Source organism: Syngnathus scovelli, chromosome 7 (assembly GCF_024217435.2).
Source record: "Syngnathus scovelli strain Florida chromosome 7, RoL_Ssco_1.2, whole genome shotgun sequence".
NCBI lineage: Eukaryota > Metazoa > Chordata > Actinopteri > Syngnathiformes > Syngnathidae > Syngnathus > Syngnathus scovelli.
The window spans coordinates 7317618-7335908 of NC_090853.1; the positions used below are offsets into that span (position 1 = coordinate 7317618).

The 18291-nt window shown below is 38.8% G+C and overlaps 1 protein-coding gene across 4 annotated transcripts in view; it reads left to right on the forward strand.

The window, feature by feature from the left end:
* LOC125972820 (unconventional myosin-Ic) overlaps positions 1–18291 on the forward strand; it is a 39915-nt gene that overhangs the window by 10609 nt on the left and 11015 nt on the right. For 2 of the 4 annotated variants that reach the window (XM_049726811.1, XM_049726814.2), the window contains 10 exons: positions 12207–12362; positions 12469–12584; positions 14265–14463; positions 14769–14849; positions 15077–15256; positions 15960–16058; positions 16753–16863; positions 17527–17598; positions 17706–17825; positions 18211–18284. In XM_049726811.1, coding sequence (XP_049582768.1) covers positions 12207–12362; positions 12469–12584; positions 14265–14463; positions 14769–14849; positions 15077–15256; positions 15960–16058; positions 16753–16863; positions 17527–17598; positions 17706–17825; positions 18211–18284 — 1208 coding nt within the window. Of the gene's footprint in view, positions 1–7241; positions 7517–7994; positions 8429–12206; positions 12363–12468; positions 12585–14264; positions 14464–14768; positions 14850–15076; positions 15257–15959; positions 16059–16752; positions 16864–17526; positions 17599–17705; positions 17826–18210; positions 18285–18291 lie in introns of those variants that run through there. The other 2 variants (XM_049726813.2, XM_049726812.2) reach the window with 2 other exon arrangements.

The following is an 18291-nucleotide window of genomic DNA, read 5'->3' on the forward strand; positions in this document are numbered from 1 at the left end:
GTTGGCCCATTTGTAAGGAACATAAACTTGGAGGATGAGCAGCATAACTGATTATATTTGCACATGTAAAACTTTTCAATCCCTTTGCAAAATGTGAAATGTAAACATGCGGAATTGCCACTCGGCACATCATTTTTGACTTCTTTTGACAGCAAAATTGTCTTCATTGAGTTTTTTTTTTCCAGTGATGGAGGTCCACACAGTCTCACTGCCTCCATCAAAAGATCTTACGCTATTGGTGCCGCAATATTGATTGCTTTTGCTCTATTTTTTTACTCACTGTTGCTGGACCCTGTCGGTCACTGCAAGTTCACTGATGCTGGTCCAACCGGGCCAGTGCAAATTTCATCAATAATTACAATGAAATCCACGTTCTTGCTTTTTACAATATGTAATAGCCAATATTTTGAGTTTTATCCACTTAAGTTGATCAGTCATCATTGAACCTTATCATGAGTATACTCCATGGCTCACATGGGTCCATCACCCAGACAGGTGGCCCCTGCGTAGGCAGAATTTGGATTCTTCACCGAACAGTCCTCCACATGTTCCAGTGAGTGCAAGGATTACCGGGGTTGTTTGGGGTGCTGTAAACAAGGCTTAATTGGAACATCTGAATGAGCTGTACAGGAAATGATAACATCAGCACACATACTGTACTCATTTGTGCTGTTCATTGCAACTGTGTCTTATTTTTTTTTGCACCAAATGCAAGTGAGATAAGGATCTTATACTCTTACCTGAATATGAGCACATTTAGAAATTATATAGAACACATTTTTCTTTAAGCAAGACACAATACATTAAATTAGAAAAATATTACCTAGTTGAAAAAGTGGTTAATTATTGCTGCCAATTGGTCTGTAGGGTCCACTTGTTTTTTATTATTATTATTTTTTTATATGTTAGAGCTGTGTTTCCGGCAGGCAAGCAGCTTTGTTTCTTCACCATATATAAACCAAGATGCTGTTTGTCCCATAAAGGAGGGCGAGTGGTGGGGCAGAATAATATGTCAATGTTTAAGATGGAGAGAAAAGAGGACCGTGTAAAGGAACAGGACAGTTGGAAAACGATAATGATGAGGCAGGGGAGTCTTGGTTGCATGGATGGTGTAATACTTGTCATTGGGAATGAACTAGTTGAAATGTTCTATGTTTTGAGTTCTTTCTGAACAAGTTGCCACCTGCCCTATGACTGGTTAAGCCTGTTTGTGTGTGTGTTTTCCCCCCTTCTCTGTGCCTGAGGGTTTTTCAAATTTCCAGTATTTTTTTATAATATAACACATAATCTATGTTTTTAAACTAACCTAATCTGAGCCTAAACCATGTTTTAACTAAAGCACAAACCAGAGGTTATGCTAGGTCTTTAATTTTGATGGCTAAAGTTTTTTTGAGAGGAAACAAAACAACTTAAAAAGGAAGACTCTGTATTCAAATATTAAATTTATTAGATTACCAAATTTTTAGCTGCTGGGCTAACACACTGTGTTGACAAAATTATTGGTACTCTTTTGTTAATGGAAGAACAATACATGCATAGGTAATATACCAGGCAGTAATTTATTTTTGAGGCCAATAATAATGATAATAATAATAATAATAATACTTTGATGTCCTAAAAATGTTAACTTGAGTCAAGTCATACGACCTGAGTCCCCCATCTCTTTAATTTTGATGGTTAAAGTTTTTTGAGAAGAAACAAAACAACTTAAAAAGGAAGACTCTGTATTCAAATATTAAATTTATTAGATTATCAAATTTGTAGCTGCTGGGCTAACATACTGTGTTGACAAAATTATTCGTACTCATTTGTTAAAGGAAGAACAATACATGCGTAGGTAATATACCTGGCAGTAATTTATTTTTGAGGCCAATAATAATGATAATAATAATAATAATACTTTGACGTCCTAAAAATGTTAACTTGAGTCAAGTCATACGACCTGAGTCCCCCATCTCTGGTTTGAGGTTCTGATGCAGTTCTTTGGCTGAGGCGGATATGCACTGGAAATACCTTTTTGAGGAGGAGAAAGAAATTGACCACTGCAGCAAAATGGATACTGTGATATAATATTGCAGCGTTAGTTTCTTGTCATTTTGAGCCCTGAGTCCCGATAATGACAACGAGTTAGCAGCAGTCGTTTACAATATACACAAAGCATTTTGTGGGCACACTTGGAAACTTAGAAAAAGTCCCTTACAGTACTTGACGACTAAAAAAAAAGGGTTTTACCTTGAAGAAAAGTCAGTTGCAGTTTTTAAATGACTCAGTCAGAGCAAGAAAAACCTGAGGCAGAGTTAGGGATTGACACACAACCGATTTACTGTAATCCAGACAGACATGTCTGCAAGATTCAGAACACTCAATTTAGCCTAGAGATATGTTTTTCTGTGTCGTTAGAGGAAATACCAAACTGCTGCCCCAGCGGAAAAGTGAGTGTATGCAAGTGTCGTCCAGTCTCCCTTAATTTAATTTCAGACTTGCTAGTGTTGTGTCTGTGCTTAGTGTGGAAACATGCCACTTATTATTCTACCAACACTGGTGATCCACTTTGCCATGTGTGGGAGGGAGGCATATTAAACATGAACGGTTTGACTTGGGGGAAATCCCTTGTGTAAATTTATATTTGTGCCAGAATTGTTTTAAGTTGTCAAATTGGTGATTATTTCAGAACAATGACACACACAGCCAATTTTCATTTTCAAATTCCTCCTTGTCTGGACTCTGTTATCCATCAGTCTCTAATTTCCTACCTTGCATTCTCTTTTCTGATTTGTTCTTCACCATTTTTGTCTTACTTTCCTCATTCAGCCCACACGGCTTGCATTCTTTCACTCTGACATCACAACCGCACCGCACTGCCATTTATGACTTTTTTTTCTACTCAGTTATTGCTTTTTCAGTCCTTGCCACCACATTCTTTTTTTCACTTTAGACACGTCTTATAATTACAAGTCTGAGTTATATTTAACAACAAAGTAACAATGATTTTGCTGTCAGACGTAAAAGATTGAAAGTTTGTGATTAATGATGGTGGGGGAGACTGGTAATCGAATGACTGTCTGGCTAATGTCAAGATTTTGTTGAGTGTCTTTTGTTTGTTGGAGGGACTTGCACAGTTGTATGTAAAAATAGTTGCACTTAAGATGTCTATACGTTTTCATTTGCAGCCATGGGGTTCATTCCGAAGTTTCCTTTCGCTGGCTTCTCTCACATATCACACATGACAGTTTTACAAGTTAGAAGAAAAGGCAAGCAATTTGTGTAAATGTATCTTTGAGTCTATTAATATGATTCAATGAATTTTGTCAAGCCAACACACATTTTCACATGATATGGCACGAAACACAATATTTCAAACAATAAACACAAAATTTGTGCATTTTCTGCTGTGTAAATTTAAAATACAGTGATGTCCTGATTTTTAATAATATAAATAACGCTTTTATCTGATTCACCGAGAACATTTTTGACAGATTAATTGATTAAAATAATTGTCAGTTGCAGCCCTGGGATAGGTTACTATGACTTTAGCATTTTTAGCTAGCATGTTTCATCAAGCACTTAGTCCGTAAGGACATGCACGCACGCACGCACGCACGCACGCATGCACGCACAAACACACACTCACACACACCAAATTATGATCTCTGATACGAGGTGTGTCATTTTAGCATCACTCAGCTGTCCAGCAATATTATTTTTGGCCAGATATAGAGTAATTCTTTCCACTGGGAAAAGGGCTTTATAGAGGCGCAAAGTGATTATTGCGCACAATGTAATAGAGATGGGTGGGGATGTGTTTTTTCTACTCAGTTATTTGGTGCCACAATATTGCAAGATGCATTATGTATTCAAGATGTCTCAAGCTTCTGACAATGATGTTGTCATGATGGTGAAGGTTCTTGGAGGTTAACTCTACATTCCTAGTCTAAGCCTGATATACGTACGGTATTGGTGTGGCGTGATGCATGATGATGCATGAAGAAGCATTTCCAAACCAAAACCTCTTGATTTTTTGGACAATGAAGAATGGGAAGTAAGTGTCCACATTTTCAAGATTACTCTGAAGAAACTTTGCCAGAGGAAGTGAGACAGGAAAAAATAATTTATGAAGAAGTGAGCAGCAGCAGGAGAAAGTTTTAGGTTTTGTCCTCCCCTCAGTCTAAATGTAATATATAATTCCATGTTTTCTTCAAGAGCTTGAGAGGTTGCCAAATAAGGAAACAATAGGCTCATGTCCGTCAGGGATGCAGTGGTTTACCCTCTTCCAGTTCATCACGGAAGTATTATATTATAATTAATTTGGGAAGGTCCTGTAAACATTGTGCAGGGTAAGGTGGACTGAGACGTTTTTTGTTAGCGCGTGAGATTTTATGCAAAATGGCCGTTATTGCAAGATAGCAAGTTTGAACCATTTACTCAACTAAACATGTTGTGGGGATCCTCAGATATGAACCATTTAAACGGTATCTATCTAACTATAAGGTTAAGACTGTCCTCTTAAAAGCAATAAAACCGATCAAATAAAACAAGATTTGTATTGTTTCTATGGTGCCTCTCAAAGTCAATCATTTATTGCTTCAAAGTTGTTAAAAGATCAAGCCAAGCACATATGGGAGGAGGCAGAAACACGACCTACTTGGAGCCGTAAAACACAGTCAAGAACCAGGATGCATTTATTTTTTGATAAATCATTTCTACATGTGCTATCAATGAGCAATGTTTTCCTGATATCATTGCATTTAATTCATGTCACGCTTTGTGAATATAATTCACTGAATGCAATGGATATCATTATTGTGGCTTAACTCGGAGTCACGTCATTTATCGCGATATACTTTTTCAAGAAAAAAAAATTACAAATTTGCGCTGGTGTGTGTGTCATCTGAGAATTCATCCCAAACAAAAAGGGATCCATATCAGTAATCTTATTGCGACTATCTGTAACCTGTTTTAAAATATTTAGTGACTTTTATTTAAATTTCTACTCTATTCTCACAAGGCTTTCTTATTTTTTATCTGCTGCATATAAATGAAGTTTACTTATCGCTACACTTGGGCCCTTCCTCTGCTGCTCCCTCAGAAACCCATGATTACGACATTTCCAGTGCACAGTCACTTGTGAAGCCAAAGGCTCCAGAAAGTGGAGAAGGAAGGGTTAAACAGTCTGACAGCTGAGCAAGATATTGGTGGTCAAGCTCCGCCTCCTCCAACTCAGCACAAATATGGAACCTTAACTTTTAGCCTGTAGAACACAAACACACATGCACACGCAGACACACACTTTGCTTTGTGTTAAGGCGTGGAAAATTGATGTCATCTGTAAATGTTTTGGGTTAACTAGAGCTGGGGAATCACCTATCTCAACTTGTATCTTTCCCTATTCCCTGCTGTCTGTCCACTGTGTCTACAACTATGGTGAGAGAGCAAGCATGAGTCTGGAAAACATTACTCGGATTCCTGCTGCGGAGGCTCTGATTATACTGGGAGTGGGGACAGAGAACTCGACAGAGTAGTTGAGGTGTGCAGAGTTCACTCTCTCACTCAAAGGTAGTCAAGCCGGGTTCAGAGTATGTTTTTCTTAGCTCCTTCTGGACACAAAAATGTAAATTTCAGGCACGTCTCTGTCTGGCTCTGTCTGTGTCAGCAAAATCTTTTATGTCCTCATTCATCAGTCGGCCACAAGAGGGCAGTGTCGAAAGCAAAGGGTGTTCATTTTAGTATGTGCGTAAATATGAATGTTACACCTGCAGTACTCTGTCTGTATCTATAATACAGTGAATAAGTTTTGTTAAATATTATTAAATTTGAACCATTTTTTCCTGTAGCGGCATTACCATTTTAAACTCATCATCACTATATTTGTCTTACGAAATTAGAAAGCTAAACTAAAGACAGGTGAGCCTCACTGAGCTACTGACAGCATTAACCAGTACTGTACTGGTTGAATTATATTTACAAGCCTATTCGCTTAGATCCCCAGGAAGTCATTCCTAATGAGGCCTATAAAAATCTGTCTTTCCTGTTGCCATTTGACAGACCTTTGAAGTTGCGGCGTTCAGCAGTTTTCAACAATGAATTGTCTTCATTGCGTTTTTGCAAGTAATTTTTCATCTACTTGAAACCAAAGGAGTGCAATTAATTAAGCATATAAAATAGACACAAGGTTGTTAAGTGTGCAACCTAGAAGCAAAAACACCACCTAAGACACAGACAACATGAGATGAATGGCAAATTCGGCCGTTGATACGTTTCAAAAGCATTTAGTCACATACTGACACTGATTAACGTCGAAGGAGGGTTGTAGCAGTTATGATTAACGTATCCCTTGACACTTTCAAGAGCGTTCTGTTCTGTGCTACGCTCCAGTTGGACTCGGAAGTACACTACGGATGCTTTATTCATCTAGTGACAGTGTCTCACTTTTTACACGACTACTTTCGGTGATGTAGCTTCATAAGTTTAAGTCATTTTTCTTTTCTTTGCATTAAAAAGGGAAAAAAGCAATTCAACTAGAAAGCGGATTGTATCTCTTAATCTTGATAATGAGTCCAAACAGCCATTTGTGAAAAATGGCATGAAATTGTCTTTAGGGACGAGCCGCTGCGTATTATATCAGTATTTCAGTGGAGGAATAAGAAGGGCAGAGCTAGCAGGCTATATGTTTAGCAGAGGACTGAGTCTAAAAATATCGGCGTACGAACTGAGGAATGTATACTGGTCCATGCAAAGGCAGAATTAATTGCATTTGCTCACATGGAGTCAGCATGTCATCACCAAGCTATTGAATGACACTTGTCAATTTCTGCATCAAGCTGTGCATGTGGTTCATCACCTGAACTCCTGTTGTGTGTATGTGTTGGTCAATATGTAATATTGTGTTCCTCCATTTTTTCTGAAACACCATGCTCACTGGCTGTAAAATATCAGTTGTTATTAGTGTTAACAAGCAGATGCATTACACACTGAGAGGCCTTTGATGTATGTGTGTGCGTGTGTGTGTGTGTCTAGACAAATTCCACTCCCTTTAATGATATTGGCCTAATAATCTTGGATGTCCTTGCATCTCACTAGATGATAGAGAAAGATGATAGAGAAAGAACATTGAAGAAATGCTGGAAAGTTTTCAATCTTTGCACATAGGGGCCAAGTTGAGGGAGGGGGGGGGGTGACTATTAAGCAAACTGGGGGAACTGAGGGAGTGGAGTGGGGTTGTATGTCACCCAACACAGCGACTATTTCCTCTGGAGGGAGGGAGGGAAAGGAAAGGAAAATGAGTGAATAAGTGAGCAGCGAGACGGCGTGAGCGGTGTGTATCCGAAGCAGTAAGAGGAGAAGCAATGGCAGCTGGTTCTCAGGACGGAGGGGACTACTTCTAAAAACAAACTGCGCTGAATAGTGGCGGTGACGCATTGCTGAAGCTCTGACGCTTACAGCTGGACTGCCAGATTGGTGCAGCCCAGAAGTCCGTCTAGATCGCTCAAGAACAGGAACAATGAAATACAGACCTTTGGTAAGGTTTCTGTTGAACAAAAGATGTGATTCTGCCTTTTAAAGATTTTTTTGGGTGACTTGAATAGCCGTGTAGGGAATCTGCTTTTGAAAAGCCTGAAGGTAAGTTGCATATATGCATATGAAATGTACAATGGTCAGACTTTAGAGGATGGAGTTCATTGTTTGGAAGAGGAAGCTGAATGGGAAGTGGCTTTTTTAGTTGGGATAGCTTTCACTCGTGTAAGTACAGTAATGGATGCTCTTGAGCTTGTATGTCAGGTGAGAAAGGGGGAGAGAAGTTAAAAAACACACCATCACGTCTCCATCTCTTCTTCTCAATTCTACTCTCTAACTCCAACTGGATTTGTCAAGATGTTTCATTTCCATGTGTTCTATTGATGAGAAGGCGTGTTTTCATCACATTATGTCGCAACGCCCACAAGGGCGAGGCGATCGCGTGGTGGCGTTGTGTGGCCAGGCAACATTCTTTTGCGTTCACCAAGAGTGGAAGCAAGTATGTTAATGAAAAAAGTCTGTTGATGTGTCAAGACTTTTTTAAATGCCGTCTTCCATTCATTTACGCTGACATTCACTCTCAGCCGCAACTCACATGTCTTCTGCAAGGATCACTTTTCCAAACAAGACGGCATTACGTATATTGAAGATGGATTTCCATGCAATTTCTCAGGATAGGACAATACACTGAGAGATTCCTGACACAGTTGTCATAACTTCCTGTTGGCCACCTGACTTAAACTCAATAGTTACTTTATGTTTACTCGTCTTTAAGCTAAACTCCCTCCCAGCTCACTTTCCCCTCTGCCTGAAAACAACTAGTCAGCTTTGGAATGGCTTGTCAGCTAGCTGGAATACAAACGTAATAACAAGTAAAGATTCAAGCTGAGTATCTATGGAGTACCGTTGGGGAAGGGTAAGTGAATAGAGTTTCTCAATTCTTTATGTCTCTTAATAATCTGGTGAATATTTAAATGATGGGCTTTTGGTACCCATATTAGTGCACATTTTTAATTTGCCACAGAAAAATTGAAAGTTTAATCCCTTTCCTGATTTTAAATTGTTTTTAAATACACTAAAATGTTTTGAATCATCAAGCTAATTTATTATCGCACAACAACAAAACAACAGTTTAGTTCAGTTCCATTGGCCGCACCCAGGCCTGATTACCGAGGCATTTGTTGAATTAAAAAATCTTTTTCATACCTGTCAGACACTGTGAAAGAGGCTACAAGATCTCTTTGAAGATCTGAAAATGTAACTAATAAATATGCAAAAAAGAAATCGTGGCATAGTATTATTGGAGGCTGTTATGTAAACAGTACATTGACTGTCAAACCTGGAGCTGACATATTGCAGCCAAATAATGACTTGCTTCATGCAGACTATGGTGAAGTCATCGTTTCGCTGTAGGTTGGAGAATATTGTGTGCTTGGTATGTTGTCACGAGTTGGCCCACACATTGATCCTCAGGCTAGCAGTGTTCTCTTGAGTAACCTGCTTGTACCACTTGTATGACTGCTTTCCACAGTCTGCTCAACTCACCTCAATTCAACTTTACTTTTTGGAATACTTAAAATAAAAATTAACACTAGTGGGAAAAAAAGCATTGTACATAAAAATCAAACATAAAGCACTATGAATAATATTCTTTTTCAATGCACCACTTTAAAAACCAACCCAGTCGTTGATATGCAAACATGTCTGTATCGCCTCTCAGTGTCTTTAGACCAAACTCTCACAGCCCTTCTGACTGTATTGAAAATAAACTCAGCTCATTCTAGGTTGTTGCCATGGTAACCTTGGTTACACTGTCAATAAGTATACTGTCGACCTAGGTTTGTGAAACTGGGCACGTGAAATTAGAGAATGTTTGAAGTCCACGCTAGTAGTCAAAATCTACCGTTAGCCGCGTAGATTTTCCGTTACGTCAACGGCCAGTTTCTGAGTGATAAGGACCTGCCTATGAAGACCTGTCTGATAATTCACTTATCATTTCCTTGCCTGGTGAAGCTTGTGGTTCATTTGTGGTCCTATCAAAACCATCTGCAATGGTAACTTTTACTGTGGATTGAATGATTCCTCCTCAAGGCGCTTTTACTTGGAGAGTGTAAAACATTGAGAAAAGCTTGACGAGAGGAAGAAGGTGATTTTGATGAGAGATGACTAAAAGAATGGAATTTTTCAATGCTAAGCCAGCAGGGAGGGGAGCATGCACTAGAATTTGAGAAGCTGACCATGCAATTTAATACACAGTTCATTTGCTAAGTCTTTTATAGATGCGGAGTACTAAACTGAGAACTTACTGGGTCTTCTACCTTGTCTCCAGCTACTTTGTTTACTACATGGGATTTGGAAAGTATGACGTTATGTAGGAACCAGGAAGTTACATACTTGGTGTGTTCCTGAGCTTTTTTGTTTGTGTGTCTTGCACAAATGGGTGGAGGTATGGCATGATGCATTTTGGTCAGGAAAGACAAACTCTGAAAGGGGCATTGGAAACTATGAAGTAATGGTATTTCCTATTAATGTAGGAACTAGAAGAAATACAAAATTGCCATTTATTTTCATGCAATTTAATACTACTTGGTATCGGTGGCCACTCAAGATATGAGTGCTCGTACTGGTATTGTTCTGAAAAAGATGGTGTCAAACATCCCTAGTTGCAAGTACTGTATATCACATTACTTATGCCAGTGCTTTAGTTCACACTGCATGCATGCAAACACACACACACATACACACACATGCAAACACACACACAGCTGCAGAAAGAGATGTGTTGTGTGAAAAAACAATAGGTCGATGAAGCACAAGGGATCCCAAGGAGAGACAAACAAGCAGTTCTTACACATATGAACAAAGCCTGTAACATTACTTCCATTCATGCAACACTGATTCTCTGATGATTAGGAATTGTTTACTATAAAGTATACAATATTTACTACACATTCTATCACTGTTGTTTCTTATGCTGACATGTTGTGAGAGCTTATAAAATGTGAAAATCCTTTGATGCCAAATCTAGTGTATGTTTAAATAGAAATGTCATGAATTCTCGATTCTGCTCAAACTGGCACATTTAGAACTTTTGAAGAAGTGCATAACAAATAGCGCATAATAAACATAACAGGCCAGGCAAGACGAGCTGGTCGATTCTATGCAGAACTGAGGTCCCATGGCTCCCACCACGCCATGGGGCACCAACCGTCTCTTATGAAACGCAGGATCAAATGTAATCTTGCAGAATACATTTTCCTTATCGGGAAATAGATAGCAATTTGATTTATTGGCTTCTGAACAGGGTCATTGTAGTTAATGGAAAAAGAAAAAAACTTAATGAAATAAAATCAAATAAAATAAAAAGGCAAATGCTTTGTTCAGAAGTTCAGATGAATAAGTCTATAGGGAAATTGTCTTTCATTTTAATCATTTAACATCAATTAACATCATACGTGAGTTTTCAAGGTTCATTTTAAATATATTTTTTGCAATATTGCCGTACTTCCATACAAAAGGAAAGTCAAGCAGAAATCTTAGAACTGCAGTTGATTTAATTTCATTACACAATACTGAGTGACTTTTTTACTGTATATCTTGCACTTGACAAGTCCTCTATATATTAAAAGGAGCAAATACTAAAGCTACCAATAATAAAAACTCCATTGCAACTCTAAAATAATTTAAAATATAAAAGCTAATAAACCTGCTCAAAAATCAAATTTAACTAAATATAAAAAATAAATGAACTATTTTAATCCTGCTTCTCATTTAGCCATAAATGTTCAGGAAAAACAACTTACATATTCACTCTTCCTACTTTTCAAGATTTCTTTACATTTGTGTAAAATTTTAGGAAGCTGGCTGCAGTTCAGAGAAGCAACATGCTTGCCGAACCTCAGTGTTGTTTATTGTTATTCTCAATTTTATTTTTCTTATTGTAAACGGAGGAGAGACCTTATTAATTAGAACTGCAGGCACTTCTAATTAATAAGATCTCTCCTCCCTCCAGCTTTCTCTCCCTCTTGGTCTAGTCTGTGGGCTCTCCTTAGGGACAACAATGACTGTTCCACTTAGCGCAACAACACCTGCTGTACAGGACGTCGTATGTGTGAATGTGCGTTGACAAGTTCACTTTGCTTCTGTTGGCTACATACTAAACATGGATGTGGACAACTTTTGTAAAATTATGAGCAAAACACAAGCTTCCATTTCAAAATATGGCTTCTTGGATAGACGTGTTGACGACCTTAAACGTGTGAGTGTTTCATTCTAACTTGATTTTTGCAGCTTGATTTCTATTGTTTTTATTTTTAACTATAAATGGTTGAATTTATTGTAACTGAGTTGACAACAACTAACTTTAAAGGCTGCTCAGCAAAACATCAGAGGACGAACAAAAAAAATCTGTATTAATCTTTTGTTGGTTGGAATTAAGTATATTGATGCTACTTCTACTTGTGACTAAATTAAGTTGTTAGTGTTTTAGAATAAGTTTGACTTTTTAAAAGCAAGTATTCAAGAGTTTACCCCTTTTTACTTTTTACATAACTTGAATAGTTTGTTTGACATTCAATGTGTCCTTCATCTCAACTCATGGAATAGACATACTATAAAAGTGATGATGTGCGACGCGGCTTTGGTTATTCGATTTATCCCGTCACCCTGCTTAATCGCTCTGTGTCCTCCTCTAGGTGGTGGGTACTGACGGGGTGCGGGCTATGATGGAGTCGGCCCTCACAGCAAGAGATCGAGTGGGTGTGCAGGACTTTGTCCTGCTGGAGAACTACATGAGCGAAGCTGCTTTCATAGAGAACCTTCGGAAACGCTTCAAAGAGAACCTCATCTATGTAAGTGATGAAATAAGGATTGGATGATCTGAAGTTCTCTTGCCCTGATGTTAATTTAAACTGTACATGAAATACATATTTAAACTGTGTATATCTTGTCTTTCAGACTTACATTGGTTCAGTGCTGGTGTCGGTTAACCCATATAGAGACCTGGAGATCTACACCAAGAACCACATGGAGCGATACCGTGGGGTTAACTTCTATGAGGTCTCACCACACATGTAAGATTTTTTTTTCTATTACGATTCACTCAAAATTAATTAATTAATTGAATATATTTAATTAATTACACTCAAGGGCAGCTCACGCTTCTGTATACTGCGGCGAACAGTGCTTTGCTCAAAGGCACGATGTCAGTAGTCAGCAAGGAGACTATCATCTCTGTGTTGCCATTTTTCATTCTTTATTTTAGTCTGCAGCACCGCCCAAACCATTCTAAAAGCCAAGTCCTTACACGTGACCCATTGCTGCCAGTTTTAACTTCCACTAGACCGTGCGTTTAATATGACCTGGCGTTTCCACTACTTTCTGAAGTCTGGCAAATTAGTATGAAGATTTTTTTTTTTCCTCCACACTAGCATAATATTTTGAACCGACCTTCTAAATGTGGTCAGACTGTGAATATTGACACATTAGCTCACTTTAGCTCTCTCAATTTCTGCTTAGACTTGAGAAGATGCCATGCCACAAAGTGGAGTGTTTATTTGAAAAGTTGCCACAGGAATGCTGAGGGAACTCACACTAAAACCTCCCGAGACCATTAGGTCAGCTACTAAACAAACATTTTCTTAATGGACAGACTGAGGTGACATCAACCAGATATTCCCCCCTTTAGTCTCTGATGTGGTGGTTTTTACTTTAGCACTTGAGTCCAAATGTTTGCTCCACCTGAGTGGAAAGGGGGAAAAAAAAAGTTAAGATGGAGAACCAGTGATACAGGGGTCACGGAGGTGTGGAAAGAAATGTAAGCAAATGAGACTACTACAACGTGACAGGGAATTCCTCTGAACTGAACCTGACCCTCAGTCCACAATTTTGCACACACAACCTGAAGCAGCCTTGGCCGAGCTGGTTTATATCATCTCTCAAATCAGTGACATGTCCACACAGGCTGAAAAAATATATCAAAGCAGATCGGAGCAAATCATTGCTAACTGGACCAACATTCCACCATTCAGATCTGTTGTAACTTTTGCTCTTCGCTTCCTTGTTAGTGAAGTAAATTGTGCAAAAGGTACTGAAACATTCAACAGTTGAAATTTAGATAAAGTCAAATTAAGTTCACTTGCAAATATCACCAGGAAGACCAGAGCAGTAGATCTATTTTTTGTGTGTGTTTTCTAGATAAGGGATGAATCATTTGATCAATTATTCAGTTACTTTTTTTTTTTAGAGCACAGAACAGTTAGCCCAGTCAAAGTGTCTACTATATTAATTTTTGTCCATAAAAAAGTATTCCTCCTCATATTTTTATATATTAGTAATCATTCTTTGAAACAATTGAGTCCTTTTGGAATGCTTTGTCACAAGTTAAAAACATCAGACTGAAACACAGTCTATCATATGACACAACACTTCTTTTCAACTTTCCCCGACATGAACATATTTGGTAGAATTCAACTGAAGCGATCCCGAGATAAGGATTTGTTGTTAGCTTTTGTGCTAACAATGCCTTGGTAAACTCTATTAATGCAACTAACTGAGTTGTGCAAATTTGTCAGAATTATGAACAATCAATAATGCACCAAACCTTTTTATCTGCCTAATTTTGTTCCAATCAGTTTGTGTATACTATCCCAACAAGGAAAATGCCAAATAAAAATGTTCAAGCAGATGTCAAAATAATTTTTTGATGGATACTTCTAATCTGTCACATCTCATCTTTCCCTTCACTTGTCTAGCTATGCAGTGGCCGACAACTCGTACCGTTCTATGAGGACTGAGAGGAAAGACCAGTGCATCCTAATTTCTGGCGAGAGTGGCGCTGGTAAGACGGAAGCATCGAAAAAGATCCTGCAGTACTACGCTGTGACCTGTCCAGCCAGCGAGCAGGTCCAGACCATCAAAGATCGCCTCTTGCAGTCCAACCCAGTGCTCGAGGTGAGATGCTAAGATGACAGTGAGCTTTGCAAAGCGTTGCTCAAGAGGGACTTTAAAATGAGCTTGTGTGGTGTTGACAAATCGTTTTGACCTTTTTTTTTTTTTTTTTTTTTTTTGAATGTGTGTGATGTGTTTGTGAGATAATTCTAGTCTTGTGTGCCTTTATTTTAATTTGTAAGTCCCAAACACTGCAAAGACCGACCTTGGAGTTAGAATTTCCTTCTTAATTGCACACTATGTTTTAAATCCAGGAATCCTCTTGCCTTACTCAATGTCCACTTCTCCTCTCTCTGTCCTTCCCTCAGGCCTTTGGCAATGCCAAAACGTTGCGAAACGACAATTCCAGTCGCTTTGGCAAGTACATGGATATCCAGTTTGACTTCAAGGTGAGCAGGATGGTTTGTTTTCTATCTGCTAGTTGTAAGCATCGAATATCCATGGTTTATGATGTCATCACTTTACTCCTCCACTCCCGCATCCGCGTTCATGGCCCCGCAATATTCACCCTGACCTGCATGTTACAATCACATTTTAGTACCCCAGCTTTACTCTCTCCTCCCATACCCCCTCACTTTGCTCTCCCGTGTCTCCCTGGCCTTTGTCTCGTCGGCAGGGCGCCCCGGTGGGAGGTCACATCATTAATTACCTGCTGGAGAAGTCACGCGTGGTTCACCAGAACCACGGCGAGAGGAACTTTCACATTTTCTATCAGCTGATTGAGGGAGGTGAGGAAGACCTGCTTAGACATCTCGGCCTAGAGAGGAATCCTCAGCAGTACCAGTATCTGGTCAAAGTAAGGATGCTACATTTGTCTTTTTGTGAAACCTCCTGAATGTGAAAGTCCTCACCGATGTCACATCTTTATTTCAATTGCATATGAATATATTGTCGAAATACTTCTGTACTACGTGTAATGTCTCAAAAAATGGCACACCAGTTGTTAAGAAATGTCACAAATTAGTTGCTGTGCATACTTGGGAGGTAAATTGACAGGAAAATAGTTTTCATCTGACTCACTTCCTTTTTTGTACAATTAATTTTATCGTCATTGTATTAGGAGTGTTTCTGTCCCTTGGTTTTTAATAGCAAAAAAAAAAGTTATGACCACAACTTTAGCTCTAAAAAACAGTTGGTAAGTGTGTGTAGGATTGTGTGTGAATTTGTTTGTGACAGAGGAAATCCCAAAGGGAGTTTGGCTTAATGGTCTTTCTCTCAGCCATTTTTCTCTGGGGTCCAATGTGCCTTCAGGCACTATTAGAACCCGTACCTCTGCACACACATGCACAAACATTACATGAAAAACACCCCACATGTGTTTTTGTGCACATTAGTGTTTATTTGGTCACACATTTCCACCCCAAATGATTTGTGGATGTTTGTGGACACTTTTGACTTTACAAGGTTTACCAAAAATAAATAACTGGATGATTGATTAGACATGAATTTGATAGCTTTTGAGGTTTTTCCAGATTTGTATGTGTGTGTGTGATCATTAGGGTAACTGTCCCAAAGTGAGCTCCATCAATGACCGCAGTGATTGGAAAGTGGTGAGGAAGGCGTTGACTGTGATTGGCTTTAAAGGAGACGAGGTTGAGGTAAGGACATTGCGCACCAAAAGTGAATCATTAATTGACGTAATTGACATTTGTTTTATCACCACCGTGCGGTGCAACATCTCTAAAGTGTTAGCAATTGAAGAAAGGTGCAGAGATTATAATTTATGGGGGAAGTTTGACCATTTATATGTACAGTCAATGCGCTATATAATTCAGGGTGTTGTCGTTTTCCAACTATTGTGAGGTGTGTTTTTTTTTTTTTTTTTTTTTTTTTTAAGACTTGAGAAATTATGCTCAGCGTGTTCTGACAGGTTCATGTTTCTGGGCTTGCTTCCAGATCTGACAGTCACTGCTAAAAAACAAAAACATTTAAGAGGAGGTAGAGAAAGACGATAAAGTATGTCTTCCCCTGTGGGGACGTAAATCTGTTTACGTAGCTTTTCAGTCTTGTGGGAATTGCGCTCCCCCCTTTTGGCAAAAGTAAAAATCCAATCCACATGTTTTAAATGATTACATTGTCTGTATAATCCTGAACTTGCCTGGCACGAGCTTTTTTGTCTTCCCAATTGCTCATAATGATACACTTCATCTTATCACTTTTGGGATATTGCCTTCCCGTTTATATCCTGCTTCTGCCACTATTTCCTTTCCAATGTTCTTTGATTTCCAGCCGCTCACTCCTCTTGTTGTACCCCCTCCACATTCTTCTCACACTATGTGTTTTTCTGTGTAGGAGTTGTTGAACATAATTGCAAGCGTGCTTCACTTGGGGAATGTTCAGTATGGTGGTGAGGACGGCATTGCCTGCATCACTTCTGACACACAGATCAAGTACTTGGCAAGGGTAAGTAATGTTGCGGAAAGCAAATTTATTGGCACTCACAAAAAAGTGATCAAGATCTCTTTACTTTAACTAATCTCACCAAGGAAGTAAGACATGAATTAAATAAAGATTGATGCATTTACTCAGTTTACATGTTTCACTCGAAAGGTATATAATGTAATTATGGCGCTCAGATTTTCTTATGTACAAAAGTACTATAACACTTTTTAGTAATGATGGGCAAATGAAGCTTCAAGATGATTCATGAACCCGTTGTTGTGTTTACTTAGACCTCTAGATGGCACTCTCTGTTCACAGAAGAGCTGAAAGCCGATCGACTTGCCATTTCTTAAAACCCTCACTTTAAACCAACATTGCCATCTAGAGGAGCCAACGAATACAACAACTGGTTCATGAAGCTTCATTTTCCCATCACTACTTTTTTGCTCAATTACTGTTTATTAACCACCTATTGGTTGTTTTGGGATATTGTTTAGCGAATAACAGTTTAGCTGCTCCATTATTAAAATCATTGTTGATGAATTTTCAGCGCACAACTTCATTCATCCCCTAACTTTTTCCAAATCACACAGATGATGTCACATCTGTCTTACAGTTTATCTCTTGTGTACGGTAGGTGACTATCTGGCTGTTGTGCCTGCTAATGATGTTATGTCTCTCCAGTTGTTAGGAGTGAATGGGGGCGTGCTGACGGAGGCACTTACACACAAAAAGATTAGTGCCAAGGGAGAGGAGGTAGGATTAGATGCACACTCATTGTAGCGCAGGTGTGTGATTATCTTTTGTATTTAAAACATGTACACTATCAGTGGATCTAATGTCTTTTTTTTCCCCCCCAACAGCTGATCAGCCCTCTGAACCTGGAACAAGCTTCCTCAGCTCGGGATGCTTTGTCAAAAGCAGTGTATGGACGCACTTTCACCTGGCTTGTCAACAAAATCAACACTTCACTGGCATACACGGTGCGTACATGCTCACACACACATTTAAATTGCACCCTGACTATTCAAGCATGACTGAGCAGTGTATCTTGCCTCTTTTCTTTGTATACTATAGCTCCACCTTGTGGACATTATTTTCAAGTCAACACAAAAACCTGTACTGGATTATATTGCAATGTGAATCAGAAACATACGTGCTAATATACTCTATTTATACTTACATGAACCAAATATTGTATTTATGTATATACATGTCGTGGATATGAAAAGTCTACACACCCCTATTTAAAGGCAAGTTTTTGTAATTTAGAAAAGCTAACTGTTTCACCCTCAAACTTCAACAGAGGTATTATGAAAGGCATTATGAGTAACTGTTAATGTTAAAGAGAACTGTTGTGTTTTACAGGATGACTCTTATAAGCACTACTCTGTCATTGGCCTGCTGGACATTTATGGCTTTGAGGTCTTCCAGCATAACAGGTAAATA